The 26806-nt window shown below is 40.9% G+C and overlaps 7 protein-coding genes across 8 annotated transcripts; 6 read left to right on the top strand and 1 right to left on the bottom strand.

Moving 5' to 3' along the window:
- The first annotated feature begins 471 nt into the window (after positions 1-471).
- Positions 472-1266, top strand: LOC106328360 (peptidyl-prolyl cis-trans isomerase CYP18-3). The gene has a single exon (XM_013766792.1). The coding sequence runs from the start codon at positions 549-551 to the stop codon at positions 1065-1067; it is 519 nt and encodes a 172-aa protein (XP_013622246.1). The 5' UTR covers positions 472-548; the 3' UTR covers positions 1068-1266.
- A 3024-nt stretch (positions 1267-4290) lies between these two features.
- LOC106331394 (probable magnesium transporter NIPA7) lies at positions 4291-6719 on the top strand. The gene is made up of 8 exons (XM_013769738.1): positions 4291-4758; positions 5076-5132; positions 5221-5311; positions 5418-5578; positions 5660-5787; positions 5873-6010; positions 6102-6194; positions 6308-6719. Exons 1-8 carry the CDS (start codon positions 4638-4640, stop codon positions 6524-6526), a joined length of 1008 nt encoding a protein of 335 aa, XP_013625192.1. The 5' UTR covers positions 4291-4637; the 3' UTR covers positions 6527-6719.
- Positions 6720-7795: 1076 nt separating this feature from the next.
- On the top strand, positions 7796-9747 carry LOC106336213. The gene is made up of 2 exons (XM_013774973.1): positions 7796-9038; positions 9421-9747. Exons 1-2 carry the CDS (start codon positions 7882-7884, stop codon positions 9515-9517), a joined length of 1254 nt encoding a protein of 417 aa, XP_013630427.1. The 5' UTR covers positions 7796-7881; the 3' UTR covers positions 9518-9747.
- Positions 9748-10782: 1035 nt separating this feature from the next.
- On the top strand, positions 10783-12055 carry LOC106328680 (PI-PLC X-box domain-containing protein DDB_G0293730). The gene is made up of 2 exons (XM_013767171.1): positions 10783-11880; positions 11957-12055. Exon 1 carries the CDS (start codon positions 10881-10883, stop codon positions 11835-11837), a length of 957 nt encoding a protein of 318 aa, XP_013622625.1. The 5' UTR covers positions 10783-10880; the 3' UTR covers positions 11838-11880; positions 11957-12055.
- Positions 12056-13558: 1503 nt separating this feature from the next.
- LOC106335596 (thaumatin-like protein 1b) lies at positions 13559-15495 on the top strand. The gene is made up of 3 exons (XM_013774162.1): positions 13559-13806; positions 13917-14586; positions 14978-15495. Exons 1-3 carry the CDS (start codon positions 13734-13736, stop codon positions 15273-15275), a joined length of 1041 nt encoding a protein of 346 aa, XP_013629616.1. The 5' UTR covers positions 13559-13733; the 3' UTR covers positions 15276-15495.
- Positions 15496-15895: 400 nt separating this feature from the next.
- LOC106335594 (endo-beta-1,4-xylanase Xyn10C) lies at positions 15896-18817 on the bottom strand. 2 transcript variants are annotated; one of them, XM_013774161.1, is made up of 8 exons: positions 18499-18817; positions 18389-18423; positions 18117-18276; positions 17856-18019; positions 17667-17771; positions 17439-17585; positions 16683-17330; positions 15896-16327 (listed from the first exon to the last, which is right to left on the bottom strand). In XM_013774161.1, the coding sequence occupies exons 1-8, from the start codon at positions 18581-18583 to the stop codon at positions 15992-15994; spliced, it is 1680 nt and encodes a 559-aa protein (XP_013629615.1). In that variant the 5' UTR covers positions 18584-18817; the 3' UTR covers positions 15896-15991. The 2 variants fall into 2 exon arrangements, with proteins under 2 accessions (XP_013629615.1, XP_013629614.1); XM_013774160.1 differs by having other exon boundaries at positions 17856-18034; positions 18499-18816.
- A 574-nt stretch (positions 18818-19391) lies between these two features.
- Positions 19392-21562, top strand: LOC106336111 (choline transporter-like protein 1). Its single transcript, XM_013774837.1, has 3 exons — positions 19392-20614; positions 20701-21046; positions 21132-21562. The coding sequence occupies exons 1-3, from the start codon at positions 19593-19595 to the stop codon at positions 21390-21392; spliced, it is 1629 nt and encodes a 542-aa protein (XP_013630291.1). The 5' UTR covers positions 19392-19592; the 3' UTR covers positions 21393-21562.
- The last annotated feature ends 5244 nt before the right edge of the window (positions 21563-26806 follow it).

The raw sequence follows: 26806 nt of genomic DNA, 5'->3' as shown, positions 1-26806 counted from the left end.
CACGTGCCTAGTAGATAGATACTCATGCTATAATATACTGATTTATACTTTTTTTATTTGTAACGCACTGGAAATTTTCAGCATTAGTTTGTATCAGCATTAGTTTGTAAAAGACTGTAATTAGTCGTCGTAAAAAAACTCTGAAACGTTTAAGAAATTAGAATTTAATACTTTCGCAGTATAAACAAAAAAAAACTGAATTTAGGCCCGTAATTTAAGAGGTCTATATTGAAACGTCTGGTTTGTTACCGTAACAGACACGTGTGGCACGTTTGGAGCGGCAGCTCCAGGGGCATATGCCGAGTCTGAGATACTCACTTCTGCATGACCCTACTTAACCGGTGGTCAAACTTATAACTTAACCATGGTTAAGCTTTAACAGCCGTCGAGATCTTTCCACGTGTATCAATCTGGTAGCCACAATATTTTTCTCTCTCGCCGCTTCCCTTCCTTTTAGCCGCTTATAAAAACACACCGCAAGATCCTCTCTACATCCACGACTGATCCAAAACCATTCCTCAAAGCTCTCTCATACCAAACAGCCAACAATGGCGTTTCCTAAAGTTTTCTTCGACATGACCGTCGACGGCAAGCCCGCGGGAAGGATCGTGATGGAGCTGTACACCGACAAGACTCCCAAGACTGCTGAGAATTTCAGAGCTCTCTGCACGGGTGAGAAGGGAGTCGGGAGCAAAGGCAAGCCTCTTCACTTCAAGGGGTCTTCCTTCCACCGCGTGATCCCTAACTTCATGTGTCAGGGAGGAGATTTCACGGCCGGGAACGGGACGGGAGGCGAGTCCATCTACGGGGAGAAGTTCGCCGACGAGAATTTCGAGAGGAAGCACACCGGTCGTGGGATCCTCTCCATGGCCAACGCTGGTCCCAACACCAACGGGTCGCAGTTCTTTATCTGCACTGTTAAGACCGATTGGCTTGATGGTAAGCATGTGGTGTTCGGGCAGGTGGTGGAAGGGTTAGACGTGGTGAAGGCGATCGAGAAGGTGGGGTCGGCTTCTGGAAAGCCGTCGAAGCCGGTGGTCGTGGCCGACTGTGGTCAGCTCTCTTAGATCACATGAGATCTAAAATTAGCGTCTTCGTTGCCCTCTAGTGAGTGGTGTTCGGTCTTCATCGTGTGTCTCTGCTTTTGCTTTTGTGTTCTTTTCATTTGGTGCAAGTCATAAAAGCTTGGTGTGTGTTCGTTCTCATGTCACCCTAATTAGTAGCTAGTACCATAAATAATGAATGAGCTTGTGTTTACCCTTTTCATTTTTGATTGCATTAACAAACGGAATCGAATCTGCCTCTGCCTCAGCACCCAAATAAAATAAAATAATAGTTCACTGAATCTTCATCTGTAATTTTTGTGTGATGCATTTTCCCTGTGAGTTCACCGGTCAGGTGCATTGAATTTCGTTGGACACTTTACTCTGGGACTAATAACACTGATTATAGTTATCAGGTCCTAGTTATCACTAATGAATACTGAATAGTGATAGCGCTTCAATAAAAATGACTAAACAGCTCTCTTAATATCATGTAACTTAGCAATTTTGGTCATGTGATACCACTAGCTAAAGAAAGCAAAAAAAGTGAGAAAGCCAATCATGTCGGTTGAGTTTTTTTAGGTATACAAGAAACTAAAACCTTTATTAATCATAGAAGCTAAATGTGATGGGCCTTGCATAAGGCTGTCTGGCCCATCAACTTCGGCCACAAACTTATCTTCAAATCCAATTGCAGAAAACATCATAATTACTAGTGTGATTTTGAAGTTTCATATGAATAAGAATGTAATAATACTCATCTGTGATTTATTATTAATTGATTAATTATATCAAAATTCAGAGAAGAATTATATGTTTTTTTTTTTGGTAAAAATGTAAAGATATTATTACCAAAATTTAACATTTTTGACAGAATACAGGAGACTATAAAAAGCAGATTAAACAGAAACAAAAATCCTAAATAGAAACTCGATTCTGGACTTCACAGAGACTCGACACTACAGACCGAACCACTAACCGGAAGCTTGGCCAAGAAAAACACAAACCACTTGCCACAAAAGACGAAGCCATGGTTAATACGAGAGCTAGAACCCGGTAATTTTGGCCTCCCCGATGATCTACTCTTGAAGATTGACTTCGCCAAGAACAGCTCACGGCGAGTCTCTTAGGCATCCACACACACAGCCAGACAGCAACAGCAGAGGCAAAGCACATCCACTTCGACTAGACCGAGCATTATTCGGAGAAAAAGACCTCAAAGAAACGCCACACACCAAGGACAAACACCAAGAAGTTAGAGATAGCAAACACCACCTAGAAAGGAGGACAAGAGGCAGCCCTAGATCATGCCCCTGTAGCCAGTCGTCTCAGCATGCAACGCCACCAAAAAGGAGAGTCGTGGTTGACAAGACCAACAACTAACCTCCTTTCACGCGCCCACCACGGAGAACCCGCAGCAAACCTTCCTAGATCTTGACCTCAGCAACCGAAGAGGCCAAACGAGAGCTAGACAGACTGATCTTAAGACACGCGCCGCCGAATCCAAAGAACAAGCACAAGAACACCGAACCTACATCGTCTGATGAACCCCGACGACGATGCAGATCGAGAAAACTATCTCACCCAAGCCGAGAAAGAGGAGCAGAGGAGACAGAGGAAGAGAGAACCCTTCCAAAGGCCTGATCTGACACCAGATCGAAAGCAACAACCGCCATGTCCAACCAAAGAAACCCCTCAAGACGCCGATCTCCAAGCTTCTCCGAGACTCCGAGCCGAAACTCACCAGATTTTAACCGCGGAAGTGAGAGGCCTAGAGCTTCGAGAAAGGTAGCACAGAGAGAGGGACTGAAGAGAGGCGAGAGGAAGAAAGCAAAGCAAACAGGGGGGCGACCGGAGACTGAGAGGCGCACCGGCCACCCAAACGGCAGAGCTAGGGTTTTCTCTTTTTTTTTTGGAGATGGGAGAGAGAGTTTAAGAGAGAGAGCCCGTTCTACAGCCTCTCTAGGGTCTCAAAATAAAAAAGCCTTAAAACATGCTGGCCGAAAATGAGGCTGAAACAAAAGCCCAAATTCTTAACCAAATAAATTAAAATAAACCAGACAACTGGTTGTCGGTTTGAGAAGGCCTAGACCAGAATTCATAGTATGCTTGCATGTTGCTTCGTTAAAACCTTTCGGGAAAACCCAGTGGGAAAAAACCTGATAAGGAAAAAGAGTACAACAGCATACTAATCCTTCTGATGTCGGCTATATCTCAGAACCAGGAAGAGTTGGAGTGGATGAAATGGAAATGGAATCTGGTCCAAGCTCGGATGTGGAAATGAGACGTCCGGCTTGGTTGAGTCTGAACTGGATCGGGCCCGTCGCGTCCTGAACCTCCGTTGGGCCGGCTTGATCTTGAATCTTCAAGTGGACCATCTCCTCAATCAGCAGCTGGTCCTGGTCAGTCTGTCCATCTCGATCAAGGATTTGTTGGACAGCCTTGGTGAAACCTTCTCGCAAGGCCCTGGTTCCACTTCGGGTAGTCGGACCGCGCCTAACTATGGGAACCTCTACTTGGATGGCCTCATCAGAGTTTAAGAGAGAGAGCCCGTTCTACAGCCTCTCTAGGCATATAGACTTTGCAAGACTTATATGTTTTCTAAAACTAGGTGAACGTGATTTCATTAGTCTACTACTATGCACAAAACTAGAAAATTAATGTGACGAGGCCAAATCCATACGCGTGTGTGAACACATTCTCTTTTCAAATTCCACTCTTTTTATTATTTTTAAATCTAATCTCGCTTATTGTTCTCAGTTGGTGAAGATGGTGTCGACACCTGATGAATGATCTGTTTTCTCTACACACATTGAAGAATTCAACCACAGTAAGATTTTCTTCCATCACTTCCGGATCAGACATATTCTTAGAGCACAAAATACCTTGGCGGACAAGCTTGCACGCGGTGCGAGGAGTTCTCCTTCTGCTTTGCTTTATGTCGATTCAATTCCACCGGTTTGGCTTGTTAGACCGGTTGAAGTTTCTAATTAGTATTAGTTGATGTTGTCAAAAAAAAAAAAAATCTCGTTTATTGTTATGAAACTAAAAATGTAAAAATAATAAAATAAATTATTACACAGACATACATGCGTGAATACAACCATTTTGTCATGGAGTTGCCAGCAAAAAAAGAAAAACTATATTTTCTACACAAATAAGCAGTGTTTAATTAATTAAATAAATAAATGAGAGCACGAAGATGCCAGATAGGCAGTTTGGACTTTGGAGTAGTCCGCAGAACATTTGAAAAAAGAACAGGAAAGGTAATATTCGGACAAGGCGACGAATTTGAACCAATGAGCTGTCGTCGTGTCTATCTCGAGTAGAGAGGGAGGGGAGAAAAAAGCCATTTACAAAAAGTGTTTGGTCTTTCTCTTTCTCTATCTCCCATTTTTGAATTTTAGGTTGTGATTCTCGTTCCTCGTCTTTTTTTTCTCTTCCCTGCATCCTTTCCCTTCCTCTTCAAAGCAAATTCTTTATGCTGAAAACAATCCGATAACAACCAACGGGGACGGGAGCTTGGATCCGATTTGACTTTGTTTCCGTAGAAATTAGAAAAAGAGAGAGAGTTAGATCGATTACAAAAAAAAAATGGTGTCGGACAATGAAAAGGGATTGGTATTAGCTGTGGCGTCGAGCGTATTCATAGGTTCGAGCTTCATTTTGAAGAAGAAAGGTCTCAAGCGTGCTGCTGCTAATGGCACCCGAGCTGGTTCGTCCCTGTCCTCCCTTTGTTATTATATTTTATATGCTGCTGAATTAGTAGATTTGATGTCTTAGGACTTTTGTCTAGGGTAAAAGCTTCTTTCTTTCAAAAAACATAAAAAGCTTCTATTAAATTTTGAACTACCCTTCTCCTCAATTTAAGGTTTTGCCGTCTTATCAAACCGATTTTGAAATCACCCCCTAATATACAGATCATATCGTCTACTTTTAGTACGTCTGCCAACAGTTTGCGAATTGGTTCTACACCTTTCTACTATTATTTGATTGAGAATTGTATGCCTTTGCTTCTTGATGGTGATGCAGGGATTGGAGGTTATACCTATTTGTTAGAGCCACTTTGGTGGGTTGGCTTGGTCACAAGTGAGTCTTAACCCATTTGCTCTTCTTCGTTTTTCTCAATCATTCTTAGTTTTAACTAGATACATTTTCTGAATGTTGGGGATTACAGTGACTTTTGGAGAAATTGCAAACTTTGTAGCTTACGTTTATGCTCCCGCTGTGCTAGTCACTCCTCTAGGTGCACTAAGTATAATCATCAGGTTTCTTATCCCTATGACTATTTCTTTCTGATGATCATTATCTGAGAGGATGTATTCACCTCTTTGTCTTTACTAACCCCTCCCATTTTTTCCCCTTGATTACTAGTGCTGTTTTGGCACACTTCCTGTTAAACGAGAAACTCAAGAAAATGGGAGTTTGGGGATGCGTTTGCTGCATCGTAGGCTCGGTTATGATCGTCATACACGCACCTCAGGAGCAGACTCCCAACTCTGTTCAAGCAATCTGGAAACTAGCTATGCAACCAGGTTGCGCGCTCTTTCTCTTACACACACATTGTGTGTTTACCTGGGGGAATATAACTTAGTTCCTTTTTTTTTATGAAACAGCTTTTCTAATTTACGTAGCCGCGTCAATGTCCATTGTCCTGGCTTTGATTCTTTACTGCGAACCTCTCTGCGGCCAAACGAACGTTCTTGTTTATATCGGAATTTGTTCATTGATGGGCTCTCTCACAGTAAGTTTTGATGATGAATCAAAGCATATTTGAGCTCTATTTTCTAGTTTTATCTTCGTCTTAAGTTGTGTTTCTGTTTAAGTAGGTTATGAGCATAAAGGCTGTGGGGATCGCAGTAAAGTTGACACTGGAGGGAATAAACCAGGTTTGGTATCCGGAGACTTGGTTCTTTGTCATGGTTGCAGCGATATGTGTCGTGACACAAATGATATACCTGAACAAGGTTAGAATGGAACTTGTACTTGTTGTATCTGTTTGGTGTAGTGTTGTGCACTTTTGGTTAATACTAGTATCTTTGTTTTTGTTTTGGCCAGGCGCTGGATACATTCAACGCAGCAATAGTTTCTCCAATCTATTATGTGATGTTCACAACCCTCACAATTGTTGCTAGTGCTATTATGTTCAAGGTAGGTAGATTGATAACATAAGTAAATATTTTAAGAGCAAAGATATACTGTTCTTACAATATGTGTTTGGAAGAAAAAAAAAGAAGGGTTAATAAATATGAGTTTATGTACAGGACTGGTATGGGCAAGACACAGAGAGCATAGCATCTGAGATATGTGGATTCATCACGGTGCTAACCGGAACAGTTATACTGCATGCCACTAGAGAAGAGGAACAAGCTTCTTTAAGAACAATGAGATGGCAGGAATCAGGGAAGAGCTTTAACGAAGAGCATCTCCTAAGTTTGTACCGTCCTACTGAGTATCAGGAAAGTAAAACCCCTCTTTGTTGAATTGAACGAGGAGGTTGGTGTCCGAATCAGAAGATGATCATCAGTCAAATGGCATATCCTCATCTTATCTCTCTAGTGGAGGAAGAATGTAACTTTTGTGTATACTTTATAGTTATGTAATAGAATTTTGAGATTTCTCTATACAATACTTGGAATTTTCAGAGAAAATTTATCCATCCATATTCTATTTTTATATATAATTTTGTGACAAATAATATAACAAAAAAAATTTCATGCTACACAAAATTTACACTAATACGGTGGAAAATATCCAATGCATGAGAATGTGTTAACTAAACAAAGTTTATGTTAATACATTCCACATGTACATGATAATTGAGTTTAACTGATTTTAAACTAAATTAATGGAATCAATCCGTAATATTTATATGAAATTAATTCCGATTTACTAAATCCGATCTGACCCAACTCATGTACCCAACCCAATTGTAGATTTATGTCTCTTGTTTGGATCTCCAATTTTCGAAATTAAAGTTCAAATCAATTTCAAACAAAAAGAGAGATGAAATTGGGTGGAGGATCTAACATTAAGTGAAGGCAATGTGCTTTGTCACCCTCTTTCTTCGATTCAACGATTCCGATTTCCGGTGATTCTCTTCTTCGTTTACATCACTATGGTCTGTCTACTCAAGAGTTCGAAGTCGATTTTCACTCTGTCTCTAGAGGCGCCTCTTTCCCTTTCTCTTAATCTCTCACATTTGTATCTCCCATATCGATTTATGTTATGAACCCTAAAGTTTTCAATTGGGACAAAATGAAGAACACAAGTTGGGTTAAGAAAAATTAAGAAATCGATTTTTAATAATTTGGGTCGGATTTAGTTAAACTGGGGTTAAGTTTAATAAATTACGAATTGATTCTATTAACTTTGTTAAAATCATTTAAACCAAATTACTTCGTACATATGACATGTATTAACATAAACTTCGTCTCGTATAGTTTCCACCATATTAGAGTAAATTTAGTGTAATTAAGAAATTTTTTCTAATAATATATAAAATATATATAGATATACTGAATATTATTATTTTTACATATTTTGAATGAGATAAACATAATTATAGTGATGAAACTGGAAATTTCTATTTAAATTTAACAATATTAAAAAAGAAGTAATTTCTTCACCTTGCAGGAAAAGGAAAACAATTGCAAATATCCTAAATTAAATATGTTTTATTTGCCTTGCTCCATATCTGATAAATTAACAACCGTCGGATCAAAAAAAATAAAACTCCACATAAAAAGATCCGTGATTCTGAGGGTTTCTTACGAAAACAAAGACAACCTTTCATTCAACATTCACACAAAGCGAAAAAAAGAAGAAGAAGAGAAACATGGCGGCTGCTGTATCATCCGTTTGGGCAAAGCCCGGTGCTTGGGCTCTCGAAGCCGAAGAGCAAGACGCCGAGCTCCAGCAACAACAACAATCATCCCTCGCCTCTAATCAAACCGTCCCCTCCTCCGATTTCCCCTCCTTAGCCGCCGCCGCCACCACCAAAACTAAGAAGAAGAAGGGCCAAACCTTATCCCTCGCCGAATTCTCCACCTACAAGGCGGCGGCGGCGGCCCCTCAGACGGAGCGCCTCACTCAGGCCGAGCTCGTCTCCCTCCCCACCGGCCCGCGCGAGCGCTCCGCCGAGGAGCTCGACAGATCTAAGCTCGGAGGCGGTTTCCGAAGCTACGGACCTAGGGAAGACTCCTCCTCCAGGTGGGGCTCCTCGAGGGCTTCCGAGGACGGTGAGAGGAGAGGCGGCGGTGGATTCGGCAGAGACAGGGAGTCCAGCAGGGATATGGGCCCTTCGCGGGCGGATGAGACTGATGATTGGGCCGCCGGGAAGAAGGCCTTTGGTGGGCGAGGCCCAAGCGATGGGTTCGAGAGGAGAGAGCGAGGCCCAGGAGGGGGGTTCTTCGATTCTCAGTCCAAGGCTGATGAAGTCGATAGCTGGGTCTCCTCTAAGCCGAGATTCGTTGCTTCTAGCAGCAGCAACGTCACTGGTGGCGATAGATTCGAGAAGCGAGGGAGTTTCGAATCCTTGTCTAGAAACCGCGATTCTCAATTCGGCGGCGGATCTGATTCGGACACGTGGGGGAGGAGGAGAGAGGAGGGCGGAGCACCGCCGGCTCCGGGCGGTGGCGGTAGCTCGCGGCCGAGGTTGGTGTTACAGCCACGGACGCTTCCCGTGGCTGCTCCCGTTGTTGTGGATGTGAAGCCGGAGAGCCCTGTGGCTGTCGTTGTAGAGAGGCCTGTCATTGTGGAGAGACCTAAAGGTGCGAATCCTTTTGGGAACGCGAGGCCTAGGGAGGAGGTTTTGGCTGAGAAGGGACAAGACTGGAAAGAGATTGATGAGAAGCTCGAAGCTGTTAAGTTGAAGGAAGTTGCTGCTGCTGCTGTCGAGAAGAATGATGAGAGGTCTCCGGGGAAGATGGGGTTTGGTCTTGGTAATGGTAATGGTCGTAAGGACGATCGTACTGACGGAAGTTGGAGGAAAAGGTCTCTTCTTTGACTACATTATAACCTTTTGGTTTATTCATATTTTAGTTTGCTTTACTTGCTTGTTTGTGGTTATGGATTCGTATGTGTTATAATTGATAGTGGCACTTGATAATCTAGCGTTATGAATCACGGCATTGTTGTTGTACTAGGTGTGTCATTTATGCATTCATAGTGCAAAGCACATTGATTTTGATAACTCCAAATGATCCTCTTTTTTGGCTTAAAAATTGAATCCTTCTTTCTGCTTTTTTTTTTTTTTTTTAATATGGCATCCCTTCCTTGAGCTGTCTTTGGTTTTCTGCATGATGGGTACTCGGAAATTTATAACTTATCAGCGCATTCTTACACTGGATTGTTTTGTCTTTTTTGAACATTGAAGCTCTGAGCAATCTGAGGAAGCAGCTGTAGAAGAAGCTGCCAAGGAAGAACCTGCCGAGGAAGAGGCTGGCAAGAAAGAGGCGGAGGAAGAAAACTAAATGGTCATTTTGGGATGGATCTGAGGATGAAAGTTCGAGTCCATGAGAGTTTTTAGCTTCTGAGAATTTGTGTTGTTTTAAGTTGTTTGTTTAACTCTATAGAAAATTTTTGGTAGGGACTCCTTATAATTTATGTCTTTGTTTTGCATACAGTCTTTTTCTATGAATTTGCACAATTTGTTATTCGTATTATTGTTATTTTTTCAATTTGAGCGCCGCTTTTTGGACGAGGGGTAAGTTGTATTTCTTTGTTGTTGAACGTTGATCCACCGTTTTGGAGAGATGTGTTGAATCATATCGCCCACAGCAGTAGAGATGGTCTAGCAGGTACGAGCACAAAGCTGTAGGATCATATTTGAACTGAATTTGTTTGAATCCCAATCCAAAATGAAAACTCAATCTTTAAATTTGACAAGCAGATATCTCAAATGGGTTCATGTGTTTATTTGAAGTATTTAGTTAAACCAATCCACCTCAGAATGTTTGGTAAACTATGCTCTTAATCTTTATTTTCAATAATTCGATCCCCTCAAACTATATACAAGTGCTAATTTATTCCGAAGCTGTGCTTCTTTTGTTTTGTTTCCATAAACAGCCTGTATGCGTGGTGGTGGTGTTTGAGATATCATCAGAACACATGGTTGGCCATGTGTATGATTGTTTTCTCTACGGATCCTATCTGTTATTATATCCAATTGTTTAAATTCGTAAGGAAAACTCTCTCACAATGAATACAAGCTGAACATGTGTCTTGTATATGCATAATAACGAATAGACAAATAATAAAGAATCACGTTTTATTGGTGCCTTTCACGTCTAGGAGAGAGCCAGCTCATAGAAAGTGACCCCAAATAAAAACTGAAATGAAAACAGCGAACACACACAAATGGACCTACCAAACATCAATTACAGCCCAACCACTCTTTGAATATAGAGATATTCATATCTCAACTAATCAATCGTTTCACATAAATTCACAGTACTTAATTATTCAAAAAAAAATATGTAGAAGAAAATTACATTATAGTAAGTAGTAACTGTAAGTTTTTGTTTTTGATAAAGAGTAACTGTAAGTTTACATAACGCAACTTTATATTTTTTGGAGATCTATAAACGGTGCTTTTGTGATAAAAGTACCGTCAGTCCGCCACTATATGAAAAGATAAAACGAATATTTAGCAACTTTTACGTACCAATAATAATCGAAAAACAGAACAAAAGCATAACAATAACACAAAAAAAAAAACAAATTATAACAACTTCTGTTTTGTTTACTTGAATAATTTATAAAGGCATCGTAACCACTACTCATTACAAGAGACAGAGAGAGAGAGCAAAGCCTCATCATTCCTCACCATCACCAATGGGGACTCACCTTTCGAAACAGCTCGAGCGTCGTAAAGCCATCTCCACCGAGAAAAAAGCCCTCGCCGATCTCCAGCAATCCTGCGGCTGCGAGTTTCCCGGCTGCGACTACACCCCCTCCGATCGCAAAGCCTGGATGGCCGGCGTGGGACCCGACAAGCTCCACATCAACAAGATCGTCTGGCCAGGGACTCACGACTCCGCCACCAACAAGATCGGGATCCGCTTCGTGTCCCGTCCCTTCGCGCAGTGCCAGTCTCTCTCCATCTACAACCAGCTAGTCGCCGGCACTCGAGTCCTCGACATCCGCGTCCAGGAAGACCGCCGTGTGTGCCACGGAATCCTCAAAACCTACAGCGTCGACGTCGTTTTAGCCGACCTCAAACGGTTTCTCTCGGAGACGGAGTCGGAGATCGTCATCCTCGAGATCAGAACGGAGTTCGGACACGAGGATCCCCCGGAGTTCGATAAGTACCTCGTGGAGCAGCTCGGCGACCACCTGATCCACCAGGACGATGGCGTGTTCGGCAAGACAGTCGCCGAGCTGCTTCCCAAGAGGGTGATATGCGTTTGGAAACCGAGGAAATCACCTCAACCAAAGCGCGGCGATCCGCTGTGGAGCGCGGGGTACTTGAAAGACAACTGGATCGATACCGATCTTCCTTCGACGAAATTCGAGAGCAATTTGAAGCATTTGAGCCAGCAGCAGCCGGCTGCTTCGAGGAAGTTTTTCTACAGGGTGGAGAACACTGTCACTCCGCAGCCTGATAACCCGATATTGTGTGTTAAACCGGTCACTAACCGGATTCATTGTTATGCCAAGGTGTTTATTATTGAGTGTGTGAAGAGAGGATGTGCTGACAAACTGCAGATCTTCTCCACGGATTTTATTGATAAGGATTTTGTTGATGCCTGTGTTGGCCTCACTTTTGCGAGGGCTGAGGGGAAGGCTTGAGGTTTATATGAGTGGAATTCGAGTAGAGACATTGTTTGTATATTTGTTTTATAGAAAAAGAATCAGAACACATGGCTGTGTTAGGGCCTAGTTCCTTGTGTATTAATCAAGTCGTTTATTTGTATGGAAACATGTCAGTGTGTGTGTGTGTATTTGAGGCTGTATATTCATCATATTCAATTATTCATTACTGAATACAGTTATGTACATTTTGGAGATTCTAGTAAAAAATTGTGTTTCTTTCTCTTTGTGTAAGTAGAGTAATCGAAAACTCTCAGTCTCAGAAGCCGGTGGGTGATTCACAAAATAGAAATGCAGCGAAACTGATCATTCTGACTGAAGTCAGAGAACCACCAAAATCAATATCAGAAACGAATGACCGGAGATCACTGAAGGCGACAATTTATATGCAGCTGAGCAAATGAGATTCAGCTGAAGACATGACAGAATGACACATGTCTTGAAGAAACAATGTGGGTTGGGAGAGAGAGGACTAACGCGGTTACACGGAGCATCACAGCGCTTCCAAAAATTACAAGTCTTGAAGAATCAATGTGAGGAGAAGGTGCATACTGTTGAATCCGACTTTAATTTGGTTAGATGGATTGAAAGGAAATTAAACTCGATTATAAGTTCTTCAAAGCCTTGTATTGATCATTATGAGATTAAGGAAAAAAAGAAGGTTGGAGCTTCGTTGAAAGTATCTTTAAGTGGTCGGAAAACCCTAAATCTTGCCGTCAATATTTTAGTGTCGGTTTGCGGATTCCTTTCCTTGTTCATTTTCTCCTCCTTTATAGCTGCGACTCGTTCCCTAGAGTTCGTTTGCCCTGAAGGCCCATGCCCAAGAATACGCTTAATAGGCTTCTGAGTGGAACGAGAGTCCTGCGAGACGAGGGCGAACGAACGAGCCGACAAGCGACCTTGCTAAGCCGTCTGAACGACGTCTCCAACCGAGCGCTTCGCTAGATTGACTGGTTTCACTATTAGATGGGCCTTCTGGAGAGATATGAAATTCCTCTCCAACTCATACTTAAGAATTGTAGTTGGGAGACTTCTCAATGATTGGAGACTGCTTGTCGAGGGTAACAGAAGATCCACCATGAGTGCTTGCGTCATTCGCCCTGAGAAAATTCATTAGTTTATTATTATCTGTTAAAACCAAGAGCCATGTCAGTGGCAAGCAATGCACATCTTGATCTTTACGATTCAACAAATATGCTCGAAAGTCAAAAAACCAATTAATCTCGTCTTATCTAGGGGACCATCACGAAATAAATGTGCTTTACATAGTTTGTGTGCAAGTCTCATTATTAGCATTCTCATTTTTTTTTGCCTTTAAACGGTTCGCTTAACCCTACGTCTGCAAAGACAAAATAAAGCATGGGACGCGGGGCCAACTTTCCACCTTATAATGGGCCGAATCTCAAGCACGATGGAGCTTATGGGCTATTTCACAAGAAAATGGAGGATTAGGGGTGGAACCCTACACTCCTGAAAAGGCAAAAGCAAACCCACTTGCCGCCAAATAGCTCTTCTGCTTCTAGCTAATCAAATGAATTACACAGCAGCATTATTAATAGACAGAAAACATGACAGAATAGTGATATCCGATACCATTTGGCCCACTCTAAAACGTTTTTTAGTTTGTTTAATCCTACTGGATTTTTAAAAATAATTGCAGAAGATATAATTTGTCAGGTTTCAGGCATAGAGCCCAGTAAACACACACCACAACAAATCTAGGGAAAAATAAAATAAATATAAAGAACAACAAAACCCATACCAAGGGACTTCCCAGTCTTTCTCAGCTCTCTCTCTCTCTCTCTCTTCCACAACAACAAAGATCTTCACTTTTTTCACTAGATCCTACCAAGAGTAGTGAGACTAGAAAGACTAATGGATCTTACTTCTCTTCGCGGCTCTTCTTCTCTGACACTGAGCTTCATAGTTCTGCTCTTGGCTTCCACAGGTAAACCCAGTTCTTCATTCTCTCACTCACACACTGTGTCAACTCAGTTTAAAGTTTCTTCTTTTCTTTCTCTCTGTCTCATTTGTTTTTCTTTATCATATACTCTTTAGGTTCTTATAGTTCAACCTTCACATTTGCTAACCGGTGCGGCTTCACCGTCTGGCCCGGAATCCTAGCCAATGCGGGCTCTCCTACTCTCTCCACCACCGGTTTTGAGCTCCCTAAGGGCACCTCTCGCTCTCTCCAAGCCCCAACCGGTTGGTCCGGTCGTTTCTGGGCTCGAACCGGTTGCAGCTTCGACGGTTCCGGCTCCGGTACCTGCAAAACCGGTGACTGCGGCTCAAACCAAGTCGAATGCGTCGGACTCGGCGCCGCGCCGCCTGTAACTCTCGCCGAGTTCACTCTAGGCACCGGCGGCGACGACTTTTACGACGTCAGCCTCGTCGACGGTTACAACCTTCCGATGATCGTTGAAGTCGCCGGCGGATCTGGGCAGTGTGCTTCCACGGGCTGCACTTCCGACCTTAACCTTCAGTGCCCCGCTGAGCTCCGCTCCGGCGACGGTGACGCGTGCAAAAGCGCGTGCGAAGCATTCCGGAGTCCTGAGTACTGTTGCAGCGGCGCGTACGCTACGCCTTCCACTTGTAGGCCTTCAGTTTACTCGGAGATGTTCAAAGCGGCGTGTCCCCGTTCCTACAGCTACGCTTACGACGACGCTACGAGCACTTTCACTTGCGCCGGTGGTGATTATACGGTGACGTTTTGCCCCTCTTCCCCTAGGTAAGTGCCCTCGATTTTCTCACATTTATGATTATTATTCTCTGTTTTCCACAATTTGTGGGTTTTGTTTTTTGAAAAAATTGAAACTTTTGTCTGTTTAATGAGGTTTCGTAATAATTAAACTTAGGATATACTTTAATGAATGATTTTGGGTGCTTGTTTTTCCTTTTATTAATGCAAAAGCTGAAGTTTGTTTCTCTTCTTTTCATAAACCACCGTTTGTAAAGGCAGAAAGATTCTCTTTGTTTGTCAGTAACGATGAATTTTCACGAGAAAGTTTATAGCAAATGTTACAGAAAATTCCAAAACCTGTCTGAAAATGCAAGTTGCAATATCTGAAAATTACAGTTGTATTGATTAGTGTTGGTTTTTTTCGTTTCATTGTAAGCAGTCAGAAATCAACAAGCTACCCCACACCGGTACAAGACTCGTCGGCGACCTCACAAGGTTCGGACCCCGTGCCCGGTTCAGATACAGGTTTCTCGGGCCAGGGTCAACAACAGTCTCAAGGTCAGGGTCAACAACAGGATCAGGGTACTGGGTCGCAGGTTGGTACAGGAGAGACGATGTTACAAGACGGATCATGGATGGCTGGTTTGGCTATGGGAGACTCGAGCAGATTAACCGGTGCTTCACTAGCAATGCCACTCGCCGGATTTACCTTTGTGTTTCCTTTTATTTTCTCGTAGCATCATCGTCTCTGACTTTCCCTTGCATTTGCCTTTGTTTAATGTTAAGACTGTCTTGTTGATAATCAGTTTTTTTTTCTCAAGTAGGACTGCAACAATTTGGGGTTTAGGTTGTTCTTGTACTGGAGCTTTGTGTGTGCGTGTTCTTGCTTCATCTGTCTTTGAAGACTTGTTTGTTTCATGTTCGACATTGTGAGATATGTTTTTGCAACTTAATCAACTCAACTGGGTTAGTTTCAGATCTAAAGCACCATAAATTACGTAACTAACCGTTAATTGAAATTGACATTTATTGTGTTGGTCTACTTAAATCTTAGAGAATTAATAGGTCTATATGATAATGTTGCCAGAGCCAAGCTGGACCTCACAGTTCATTGCAGCGTGATTTGAATAATGCCATTTATCTTTTTTATTTACTTTTTGACGATGCTACTGATTTGATGTCTCCTTATGTCAGAAATTTATATAATACTTATTAAAGTTTTCCCACGCCACAAAGCCACAGTAGCGTCTCATTTCATGTCCTTTATTGACCCGTTTTCACTTATTGTCTCCACCACCACCAGTACATTTAGTTGTATTAATTTATAATGTTGAATTGTTGATTGAAAGTTTGCAAAAAAAAACCTATTCTATCTCTTATTGATGACACTAGACTTGAAGTATATCTATCGACCATTTAAGATTCGCAGTGCATCTTAACGCATAAACACACGTTAGATTCGGAGCCTGACATGTTTGGTCTGAGGGTCTCGAGACAGTGAGAAAGATGAATTCACCGTTTTACCCTCGTACATGATGCTGACTCGATACTCTCCTAAAAATCCCAAGAAGCTGAAGGTTCCATGGTCGTCCGTCTTTGCCTTAACTTCACCGGTAGTCCATTCTAGAAGCTTCTGATCCACCACGTCTCCGGCAGGAAGGTTATGGAACTTATCGTCAGTAAGGCACATTTGGTAACAGCCGTTTGGATGAAGTGCGGTCCATAGAATTATACCGTTCACTGATGGGTGCGAAAATCCTTCACGTAACACTTGCTCCAAATAAATCGCCTGCAAACAATTTTAGTTTATTTGTTGTGTTATTATGAAAAAAAAATCTTGTAATTTATCACCAAAAATGCTGATGAATTGTTCATTCCACTACTATAACCATGGTTCATATGATATGAAAAGTATATAATTTGTTGACAAAAAAAAAAGTATACAATTTATTACCAAAATGCAAATGACTCGTTCAATCAACTATATTAAGTTATTAAATTTTTGTTAGCTAGATAACCACTTTGCATCCAAAATCGCGTTAAATAAACACGATAACAATTAACAAGACTCAATATTTCAAAATGATACTTAATTATGCACTAAACCGAGTTAAACCGGAAGGCCGAGTCGGAGAATGTTTTACCTGAGTGCGGTGGTCGAGAGTGGAGCTGATATCAATCTCGGTGAGCCATACCGGAAGCTCAAGCGTAGCGAGTTTGTCAAGGTTAGCTCTCATCAGCGCAACGTTAGGCCTCGTGAAGTGACCCTCTAGCCCAACACCGTCCATCCTCATACCGCCTCCGTCGTACCTTTCTAGCTCCCTGACCCTCGTGATATACTCGTCGACCGTTGACCTCTCATCGCTGCAAGTCTCCACCACGTTGAAATCATTCAGGAACAGAGTCGCAAGCGAGTCAAGCTCACGCGCCGCTGCGAATAACTCGTACGAAGCGTTCTTCCCCAACCGGCTTTCGTAGAAGTCGAAGTGAAGCATCTCGTTGCTCACGTCCCAGTGCACGAACTCTCCTCTGTAACGAGTCATAAGGCTCCTTATACGCTGGTTAACCGCTGACCGGAGATCTTCCCCGGTTAGATTGCGGACCCAGTCGGGAGTGTACTTGGGGTCTTCCCAGAAGATGTTGTGGCCACGAGCGATGATTTTATTAGCCCTGACGAAACTTATCATCTGATCAGCGAATGTGTAGTTGAGTTTGCCTTGATGGGGCTCCGTCGCGTACCATTTAAGCTCGTTCTCAAATACAGTCGCGTCGAATCTCTTCACGAACCATTCCTACGAGATAAACCAATTAATAATGTAACGTTGAATGAATTGTTATGGAAATAGCTGATGCAATAATGTAACGTCGCATTTGCATGAATTGTTATGGAAGTGGCTTACTTGGTAAGGGATGTTTCCAAGGATTGTTTTGGAGATAGCTGAACCAATGGGGAAGTCTTTAGCGATCTGCTCTACGTTCACCACTGCTCCTTCAACGCTCTCTCCGCTTTCTCCGGCCACGTGAATTGTCACTGCTCGTTTTCTCGCCTGAAAATAAGTTTTCATATAAAGAATGTCTAAATATTTTCAGTTATTTTATATTGTAGAAAGTCTTGTTTTGTACTTTACAGTGTTAATGAAGTAATCTTGGTTGTTCTTCCATTGCTCCTGCGTGAAGGGCTGAAGCGATGCACTCGCCACTTCTAATTGGGTTTTACCATCGTCGTTTGATGTCTACATTATTAGGAATCTTTTTGACATTTAAGTTGGATCATATAACAAAATCTTTTGAGCATTAACATACATGGATGAATATACCTCAAAGAAGAGGATGGATAGTTGGGAAGGAGAGTCAAGAAGGAAGCCGCCTTTGAGGAAAGACCAGCAACCTTGTTTTGCAGATACAGAACCTACGCAGTTTAATGTGGCGTTATCTGATCTCAACTTTGCTCTGACACGAGCTGCTGATGCAGAACCAGCCTCTATCTTCACCCAAACTGTGTTAATTTCAGTAGTTTCAAACCCATCAGATGATGGTTTCATTGAGTTAATTATATCAGAAGGGAAATGATACTTAACTGGAGAAGCAGTAGATGGTGTTTTGCGTGAGATTGTGCAATATGTAAGCTGGTGTGTAGCTAGCACCGACGCCTCTGAGAGTGTCTCCGCCTGACACAGAAGCTTCTTTCTCATTCAGCATCCCTCCATTGTAAAGTGGTTTCTCTGGCTCCGCTCTACACTGCTCATTTCGGTTGTGTTTTTTTTCTTTCAGAAATCAGTATTTACATAATTCTACATATGAACGATTAATTTACAATATTAAATAAATGTAACAATCCAAAGCTTAAAACCTCTGTATAGGCAGTCGAATCGTAGAAAGGTCCAGCTGCACATGAAGATCAATTAAACATCGATCAAGCTAAAAAGTCTTGTATATAATATGGTGTAGGATCATATGTACCATTTGACGAAGAAGCAAGTACGAAGGCGGTGAGGAGCGAATAAATGGCGGAGAAAATGAAAGCAATGATGGAAGAATGTTTCATGATTCAGAGCAAGAACACACAAAAAAATCCTGAGATTTGAAAGGGAAAAGGAGAGAGAGAGATGAGGGGGATCGATGAAACCAAGTGCGTGTCCTGATATGAGTGGATGAAGGTGGTTACACCATTCCCTAATTGGGAAGAGTTTGATTCAGAGAGGGAACACAATATGACAGAGCACACAGTTACCTATTTATTGAGTTCACGTGACGATGTTGTTATACGCGAAGTGGGTGGGTTCTGTGTCAAAGTGCTTCATGTGAACTCGTGCTTTTATACATTTGATTGTTCAGCTACTTTAGTACTTTCTTTCCCCCACGGGAGTATGCTTTCACTACAAGTTATTAACCCATTTCGTACCTTTTGTTTTGTGTGTGTGTATATAAAAAACTTACGCCTGCAAAATTGAAGTGCACGCTCTTGTAGTCCAGTCCCCGGGGACCGACCATTTTGCTCTCGCATGCGACGCTTTGGGCTCTAATGGGCTCAGTTTCATTAAGCCCAATGGTCTCAAATACGTCTTTTAATTATTTTTCTTTTAAGCCCGTTTCGAACACTCAGTTGGGGTCTGAAATTATTTACTTTTGGTCAAAGGATCTATACATTATTATTATTTTTTTAATTTTTTTGGTCGAGGATCTATATATTATTTAATGTTTTCTTCCTGTATTTTCCTTTAGCAATAATGTTGTAAAGACTAAAGAGACACTAAAAATATTTAAATGCGACTAGAGATAACACTTATGTAATAAAAAGTCATTTTCATTACATTACTTTTTGGACGGTCAAAAACGTAATTATCTTTAAAAAAATTTTAAAAGAATTTCTGGTGGCGATCATCTTCGCTTCGCCGCTTGGGCGGTGGCCGTAGTTACTAATTAACTGCGATTAACCGCACATGATAATTGGACTCTCGTCGTCTTCTGCTACTACTGTCACCTTCTCCACTTTTTATCTCATCTTCGCCAGCCAGAGAGGCTGAGCTTTCTCCTCTCTCTCTATCTCCGACACCATGGCTGCTGACGACGGCGACCCCACCAAATTCCCCGCGATCTCCTCCTCCTCCCCTCTTCTCTCTAAACCCTCCACGTCAGCTCTCGATTCCCCGCGTCGAAGTAGCGATCCCGAATCCGACCCGACACAGTTCCTCCAGATCTCTTACAACTTCGGTCCTAGACCTTTCAAAGACGTCGCTTTCCTCCTCCTCTTCGACCTCTTCGTCTTCTCCACCTTCGGCTTCGGCGTCTTCTCGGTCTTCCATAGGAATACTGATTACGGCGACTCCTCTTCCTTCTCCTACGATCTCGCCTCCAGCTCCTGCGTCAAAGCTTCCACCTTTACGAGTTTTTCGAATAGTTATTGGTCTTCTTCTGATCCGGTCTTTGAGAAGGATTTGATCTGGACCCTTGTTGTAACGCTAATCTTAAGCGCGCCGTTTTGTTTCCTTGTTCTCCTTTTGCTCAAACACTACACTAAGCAGATAGTTTACGCTTGTTTACCTCTCTTCGTCCTGTTCCCGATCTTCTTCAACGTCTATTGGTTCGTCGCTTGTACTCTCAGCTCCTCTTGTAGCGACGCACTCCCTCTAGCTTACAGAGTCCTCGTCCTAGTATTCGTTTTCTTGGTCATCGCCATCATCGTCTGGATCATTGTAGCTAACTGGCATAGAATCGAGCTGACGATTCAAATCATCGGTGTTGCGTCGGATGCACTGTCCAAAAACTTGAAGCTTTTCGTTGTTTTGCCGTTGCTGATCCTCGGGTTGGTTGTGTACTACGCGCCGATTGTGGTGTTCTTGGTGTTTGCTAGGTTTAACGGCGAGTTTGTGCCGAGGGAGGTGGATGGTGAGTATGTTTGTGAGTGGAAGGAAGATTCTTGGGTTCCTGCTTATTACGCGCTTGCTATTATAACTATGATTTGGTCTCTTGCTGTTACGGTGGAGATGCAAGTGTATGTTATAAGCGGAGCTATTGCTCAGTGGTATTTCTCCAAGGATGACTCTATGCCTAAGAAATGCATACGTAGCTCTTTGAGGTGATTGTGATTGTGATTCCCCCCTACAATGTCTTTGACTCCTTTAGTTTCTGTGCAAGTGTTTGACATCTCTGTCTCTCTTTCAGGAACGCGTTTGGTCAATCCTTTGGTACGATATGTCTCTCGGGGATCCTCGTAGGGGTTGTTCGTGTTGTCCGAGCCATTGTGGACAACGCGAGAGAAGAGAACCCACAAGGGATAGTGAACTTTGTTCTCCGCTGCTGTGCAAACGCCTTGCTTGGAGCTTTTGACTATCTCAACAAGTTCACAATCAACTTTGCTGCGATAACAGGCGAGTCTTATTGCACCTCTGCCAAAATGACTTACGAGTTGTTAAGACGGAACCTGCTCTCAGCTGTTTTTGTGGAAACAGTTTCCACTCGGATCCTAACCGGAATTGTCTTTGTCCTCTCAGCTGCTTATGCGGTCGCGGTGAGTATAAGACAACTTGTGCATCTTCTCACTAACCAAACCTTTGAGTTACTAATTTTGGTGCGTTATGTTGTGAAAAAAACAGACATGGGCTGTTCTGAGAGGAGTGAGCAGCTTGGGTGTGGATTCGTACTTGGTGGCTTTTCTGGCGTGGCTCTTACTGACTGTGGTCTTGGCTTTCTTTGTACATGTTCTTGATAATGTGATAGACACGATCTATGTATGCTATGCGATTGATCGAGACAAGGGAGATGTGTGTAAGCAGGAAGTTCACGAGGTGTATGTTCACTTGCCTATCAGCAGAAGCACAAGATCTGCGCTCATCCCAAATGCTCTTAATGCATAGGAGAAGATGATCCCAATGTCTCTGCTTGTTTTTGTTTTGTTTTTTACATTTGTTTTTCACCATTGTAAATTCCTGAGTAGAGTGGATCTGGTGAATTATCGTTTGTATTCCTGGGGATTATATTGACGTTATGGGGTAATTTTGAATAAAAGATGAGTTGTAGGAATAAACTGTAAGATGGTCTCTGTTTTTTCTATGTTTTTCTATCTATTTCGAAGAAAAGACTGACAAAACTTCAAATTTAAGGTTTAACTAGATACCGACGATATTATTTTGACAAAACTTCCTAATAATTATTCAGATTATATTATTTGATTTTTAAGTTTATGGTTTATATTTTGTGTTATATATATATATATATATGTATGTGTGTGGATATAATATACTTTTTTTTGTTTTTTTTTTGACATCTATATAATATATTCTCTTTACATTCATGTACATGTTCTCATACATTGGTTTCTCCGAGTATCGGTTTTTTGAATTTTAAAATAAAATTTGTTCGAATATTATAAATTTCTAGACAGGGATCAAGTCTGATTCTTCCGAGTACATAAAGGTTCTTAAAAACCTAGAATCTATAAATAACCTATATGTTTATGTTTAAAAATGTCAACAAACAACTTATAAAAGGCAAAAACTTATAAAAGACAAACCATCTTCCTAACTTCTTCCCTAATTGTATTTACTATAATAATTCGACATCATTTATTTTACGTGTTAGCTATAACAATTTCACAAGTTTAAATAAAAAAAATTTATTCGTGACAAAAATCCAAACCAATTTGTAACAAATAGTTTTTTTTATATATTTAGACTTGGACATCCAAGTACTTATTCTGAGTATGAACCTGTTTTTTTGATATTGGGTTTTTTGGTTTTAAAATTAAACTCTATTCAGATATTATAAATTTTCGGATGGGGTTCGAGCCAGATCCTTCTAGATCCGGGTAGTTCCATAAGAACCTAAAAATATTTAAATAATTTATGTGTTTAAATTATCATTAAACAATTTTTTTTAGAAGTACAAATCAAAATTGATACGGATGCGAGGGTCAAGTCTTGGACATCCAAGTACTTATTCGAGTATGAACCTGTTTTTTGGATATTGGGGTTTTTGGTTTTAAAATTAAACACTATTCAGATATTATAAATTTCGGATAGGATTCGAACCAGATCTTTCTAGATCCGGGTTGTTTCATAAGAACCTAAAAATATTTAAATAATTTATGTGTTTAAATTATCATTAAACAATTTTTTTAAAAAGTACAAATCAAAATTGATACGTATGCGTGGGTCAAGTTATAATTAGTCTTTAAATTCTGAATTGTGTAGTCTAGAATGTATTAGGGAAAGGAGGACTATTTATAATGTTTAGATACCAACCATTAGGTATAATATTATTTCGTTTATATCCGTATCTTTAGACTGGTGATTGATAGCCATATTCTATATCAAGTTAACATACCAAAGGGGTGATTGATAATGGCTCTTGGAACTGCTACAACCTTTTTAATTTCTACAACTATTTTTTAAAGTAATCATGCTTTTATTTTTAAAACTGAATCCAAAGCCAAAACGTTATATAAAAAAATATGTTAACTTTACAAAACAATTTCTCTAGAGTTTTTAATTAGTGCTTTGGAAAATTTTCTACTACAAAATAATTTAAAGTTGGTACATAATGAACTTGAGATTTAAGATTTGAGGAAATAAATATTGAAAATAACTAATTCACTTTTAAATTCTAACAGTTTGATTGTCTAAATCTATATGGTCCAGAAGATTGAGTGTGGGTTTGATCGAATCCATGAAAATTTTGTTAGAATATTCTGCATAAGCTGATTGTACGTAGATCTTATTAGATAAATATATTTTATCAATGTATATTAATGCATCTGTTTTTCATATAATATATTACTTTAGCTAATATTGTAAACGTGTATTAATAGGTAAGATGTATAAATATTTGTATCATGTAACCAAGTTGCTTTGGTCTAGTGGTATAAGAACTCCAGCTGGAGTGCCCGCCCCTGGGTTCGAGCCTTAGCCACTGCGGAATTTATATGTGGGCTGCAGCACCCGAAACCGAAGACCGTTACACGGTGAGCCATATGGTGATGCCCTGGCAGCGTGCATGCTCACTTCGGTCTCTAGTCTTGACCACCTCGGTGGGACATGATACTCGGTTAGCAAAAAAAAAAAATATTTGTATCATGTGCTATGTACCATATAAAATAAAAACGTTTGGGCCAGACTTGCATGTTTTTGGATGTACACCATTCAAGCTTCGTTATCGACTCATAATGGCAGTTTAGACTTGAGTAAAAGTCAAATCTAGTCTGTTACTATGTCTATGAATATATGATTAATCGGTTTATTATTCAAACCAAACTACAGTTAAGAGATTGTAAGAATGTTTACTACGATGAAAGATGGACAAATATGAATTGATTTGATTATGGTGTGTTGCAGGTTATGATTGTGAACTGAAGATAAGCTGATGTGAACTTGTAGTCAGTATCAGCAGCGACAGGTTTTTGTTTAAGCTGATGTACATGTATATATTTATTGAAGCAATCCAATAAGTTGAGTCACGTTTGTGTAAGGTCGGTCTATCGGTTCTGTAGAATTTTATAATCGATTAAATCAGTTATTTATAATTAGTTAATTGAGGTACGGTTCGGGTAAGGTCGGTTTGAATTAAGTATAATGGTTGATATAATAAATATCTTGTATGATATGCGTGTAAAGAAAATGGTTGCATTTAGGAAGTGTCCAATTTTAAATCGCAACTTTCAATGATAGATAAAAAATAGGACTCTATTTTAATAGATTAGATGGTATGATTCTCAAAAAAAGTTTTGTATGTTGTGAAACTAGAGAATAAAATCTGTGTATTCTTATTAATCATAAACATATGGAGCCTTTTATTTATAGAGAATTACAAATATGGAAATAGTACATAGATGAATAATGGAAACATATGGTCGACTCTCTCTCCTCTAGACATGCAGCCGGCTCACTCTCTCTCTCTAGCAATGGGCCGGTTATGGACCGGGCCGGTTATGGACATCCACAATATGATTTATAACACTCCCCCTTGGATATCATAACCATACAAAATTCGTAATACGCTTTTGATGTTGCCTCATTAAAACCTTACCAGGAAAATCCAGTGGAACAAAACCATGGTGAAGGAAAAAGAGTACAACATGTATTACTCCCCCTGTTCTGAACATTACCGAAGGTCTTTCAGCCTACGCATCACAATCGGATGCGTGAGCTTCCTGAATGTGCAAGTTGGAAGCTGAGTTGTCGCTGGAACGCACTTGGACTACTTGGACCTCGCCAGCTTTCTGAAGTTCATGCGTGAAGAAGAACTTGGGCAATATGTGCTTCATCCGGTCTCCTTTGATGTAGTCATCCTTAAGTTGAGCAATGCATGCTGCATTGTCCTCATACATCATGGTTGGTGCGTTCTTGCCTTCGGACATCCCACAATCAACTCGTATATGGTTGTTCATGGATCGTAACCACACACACTCGCAGCTGGCCTCATGAATGGCTAAGATCTCCGAATGGTTTGAAGATGTGGCGGCGATCGTCTGCTTCATGGAACGCCATGATATGGCCGTTCCACCATGTGTAAACATATAGCCTGTCTGTGATCGAGCATTGTGTGGATCCGAAAGATAACCTGCATCAGCAAAATTAACTCAACCTTCTTTGTTTTGGTTAGTATAAAATAGACCCAAATCTTTCGTTCCTTGCAGGTAACGAAAAACATGTTTAATCCCGTTCCAGTGCCTTTGGGTTGGACAAGAGCTAAATCTAGACAATAGATTCACGGCAAAACATATATCTGGTTGTGTGTGATTAGCCAGATACATCAAAGCTCCTATGGCACTGAGATATGGCACTTCGGGACCAAGGACATCTTCATCGTCCATTTTAGGACGAAACGGATCAGTGTCTAGGCCGAGTGACCTCACGACCATGGGACTAGATAATGGGTGAGACTCGGCCATATTAAATCTCTTGAGTATTTTTTCTGTATATGCCATTTGATGCACAAGGATTCCATCTTTATTGTACTCAAGTTGTAATCCCAAACAAAATTTTATTTTTCCTAGATCTTTCATCTCGAATTCTTTCTTAACATATTCAACTGTTTGAGAAATTTCTCCAGAGGTTCCTAGGATATTCAGATCATCAACATACACTGTTATGATTACAATCCTTTATTTTCGAATTTCTTTATGAAAATACATGAACTGATCGGGTCATTCTTATATCCCTCTTTCACTAGTTACTCACTTAGTCTATTCTACCACATTCGACCTGATTGTTTCAATTTATAAAGTACTTATTCAACTTTATACAATGTTGTTCTCGAGAACTCGATTTGTTTTTCAATTCAATACCCTGTGGGACTTTCATATATATATCATTATCCAGTGGACCATATAAGTATGCAGTTACTACATCCATTAACCGCAAGTCTAATTTCTCTTTCATAGCCAGACCTATCAGGAATCTAAAAGTAGTAGCATCCACCACAGGGGAGTATGTCTCCTAATAATCTATTCCTGGTCTCTGTGAGAATCCTTGTGCAACAAGCCGTGCTTTATATCTAACGACCTCACCATGTTCGTTTCTCTTTCTCACAAAGACCCAGTTATGGCCGACTGGTTTTATATCATATGGTGTCCGGACTATTGGTCCAAAGAAATCTCTCTTCTTTAAATAGTTTAACTCCACGTTAATAACATCTTTCCATTTGATCCAATCTGATAGTTGAGTACACTCATAAATAGACGTGGGTTCATGATCTTCATTATCATCCATGATTTCAAGTACTACATTGCATGCAAATATATCATCAATGTCGACATTCTTTCTGTTCCATTGTATCCCAGACAAGACATAATTTATTGAGATCTCATTATTATCAGGACCTTCAGTACCTTGAATCTTGGCGTCCCAAGAAACATGATTAGATACATCAGGGCCAGCCGCATCTAAGATCTTATGATCGGCCGCGATCGCTATTAGGGTTTTGGGATCGGCCGCGGCTAAGTCCCGGGATTTAGGAACGGCCGCCGTCGCGTCTAGGGTTTCAACAACCTCGGATTCATTATCTGCACCATTCTTAGTTTTCCGAGGGTTCTTATCTTTGGAACCTGTTGGTCTACCATTTTTCAAACGTTGTCTAGACTCTGTAGCAACTTGATTGTGTCCCTCTTGAACATCAATTCTTATTGGTGCATTGGCAGCTGATATATATGACTTAGTCACTCTTTTAGGGTCAGCAAAGGAATCTGGCAATTGATTAGCTAGCTTTTGTAAATGTAAAATCTTTTGGACTTCTAAATCACATTCCTGAGTCCGAGGATTTTGACAAGATAAAA

The sequence above is a fragment of the Brassica oleracea genome, chromosome C3, assembly GCF_000695525.1.
Source record: "Brassica oleracea var. oleracea cultivar TO1000 chromosome C3, BOL, whole genome shotgun sequence".
NCBI classification, from domain to species: domain Eukaryota; kingdom Viridiplantae; phylum Streptophyta; class Magnoliopsida; order Brassicales; family Brassicaceae; genus Brassica; species Brassica oleracea.
The sequence above is the reverse complement of the archived record's forward strand: the minus strand, read 5'-3'. Positions and strand labels throughout refer to the sequence as shown.

Bases quoted from the DNA above. Each gene is read 5' to 3' on its own strand.
- LOC106335594 (XM_013774160.1), bottom strand. From the start codon at position 18,583: ATGAAACATTCTTCCATCATTGCTTTCATTTTCTCCGCCATTTATTCG. The intron at 17,772-17,855 runs GTATATTCATCC...CTAATAATGTAG, and splicing joins TATCCATCCTCTTCTTTGAG to ACATCAAACGACGATGGTAA. The intron at 17,331-17,438 runs GTAAGCCACTTC...TTTATCTCGTAG, and splicing joins TTGGAAACATCCCTTACCAA to GAATGGTTCGTGAAGAGATT.
- LOC106328360 (XM_013766792.1), top strand. From the start codon at position 549: ATGGCGTTTCCTAAAGTTTTCTTCGACATGACCGTCGACGGCAAGCCC.
- LOC106336111 (XM_013774837.1), top strand. From the start codon at position 19,593: ATGGCTGCTGACGACGGCGACCCCACCAAATTCCCCGCGATCTCCTCC. The intron at 20,615-20,700 runs GTGATTGTGATT...TCTCTCTTTCAG, and splicing joins TGCATACGTAGCTCTTTGAG to GAACGCGTTTGGTCAATCCT. The intron at 21,047-21,131 runs GTGAGTATAAGA...TGAAAAAAACAG, and splicing joins CAGCTGCTTATGCGGTCGCG to ACATGGGCTGTTCTGAGAGG.
- LOC106336213 (XM_013774973.1), top strand. From the start codon at position 7,882: ATGGCGGCTGCTGTATCATCCGTTTGGGCAAAGCCCGGTGCTTGGGCT. The intron at 9,039-9,420 runs GTCTCTTCTTTG...TGAACATTGAAG, and splicing joins GACGGAAGTTGGAGGAAAAG to CTCTGAGCAATCTGAGGAAG.
- LOC106335596 (XM_013774162.1), top strand. From the start codon at position 13,734: ATGGATCTTACTTCTCTTCGCGGCTCTTCTTCTCTGACACTGAGCTTC. The intron at 13,807-13,916 runs GTAAACCCAGTT...TATACTCTTTAG, and splicing joins TCTGCTCTTGGCTTCCACAG to GTTCTTATAGTTCAACCTTC. The intron at 14,587-14,977 runs GTAAGTGCCCTC...CATTGTAAGCAG, and splicing joins TTTTGCCCCTCTTCCCCTAG to TCAGAAATCAACAAGCTACC.
- LOC106331394 (XM_013769738.1), top strand. From the start codon at position 4,638: ATGGTGTCGGACAATGAAAAGGGATTGGTATTAGCTGTGGCGTCGAGC. The intron at 5,788-5,872 runs GTAAGTTTTGAT...CTGTTTAAGTAG, and splicing joins CATTGATGGGCTCTCTCACA to GTTATGAGCATAAAGGCTGT. The intron at 6,011-6,101 runs GTTAGAATGGAA...TGTTTTGGCCAG, and splicing joins AAATGATATACCTGAACAAG to GCGCTGGATACATTCAACGC.
- LOC106328680 (XM_013767171.1), top strand. From the start codon at position 10,881: ATGGGGACTCACCTTTCGAAACAGCTCGAGCGTCGTAAAGCCATCTCC.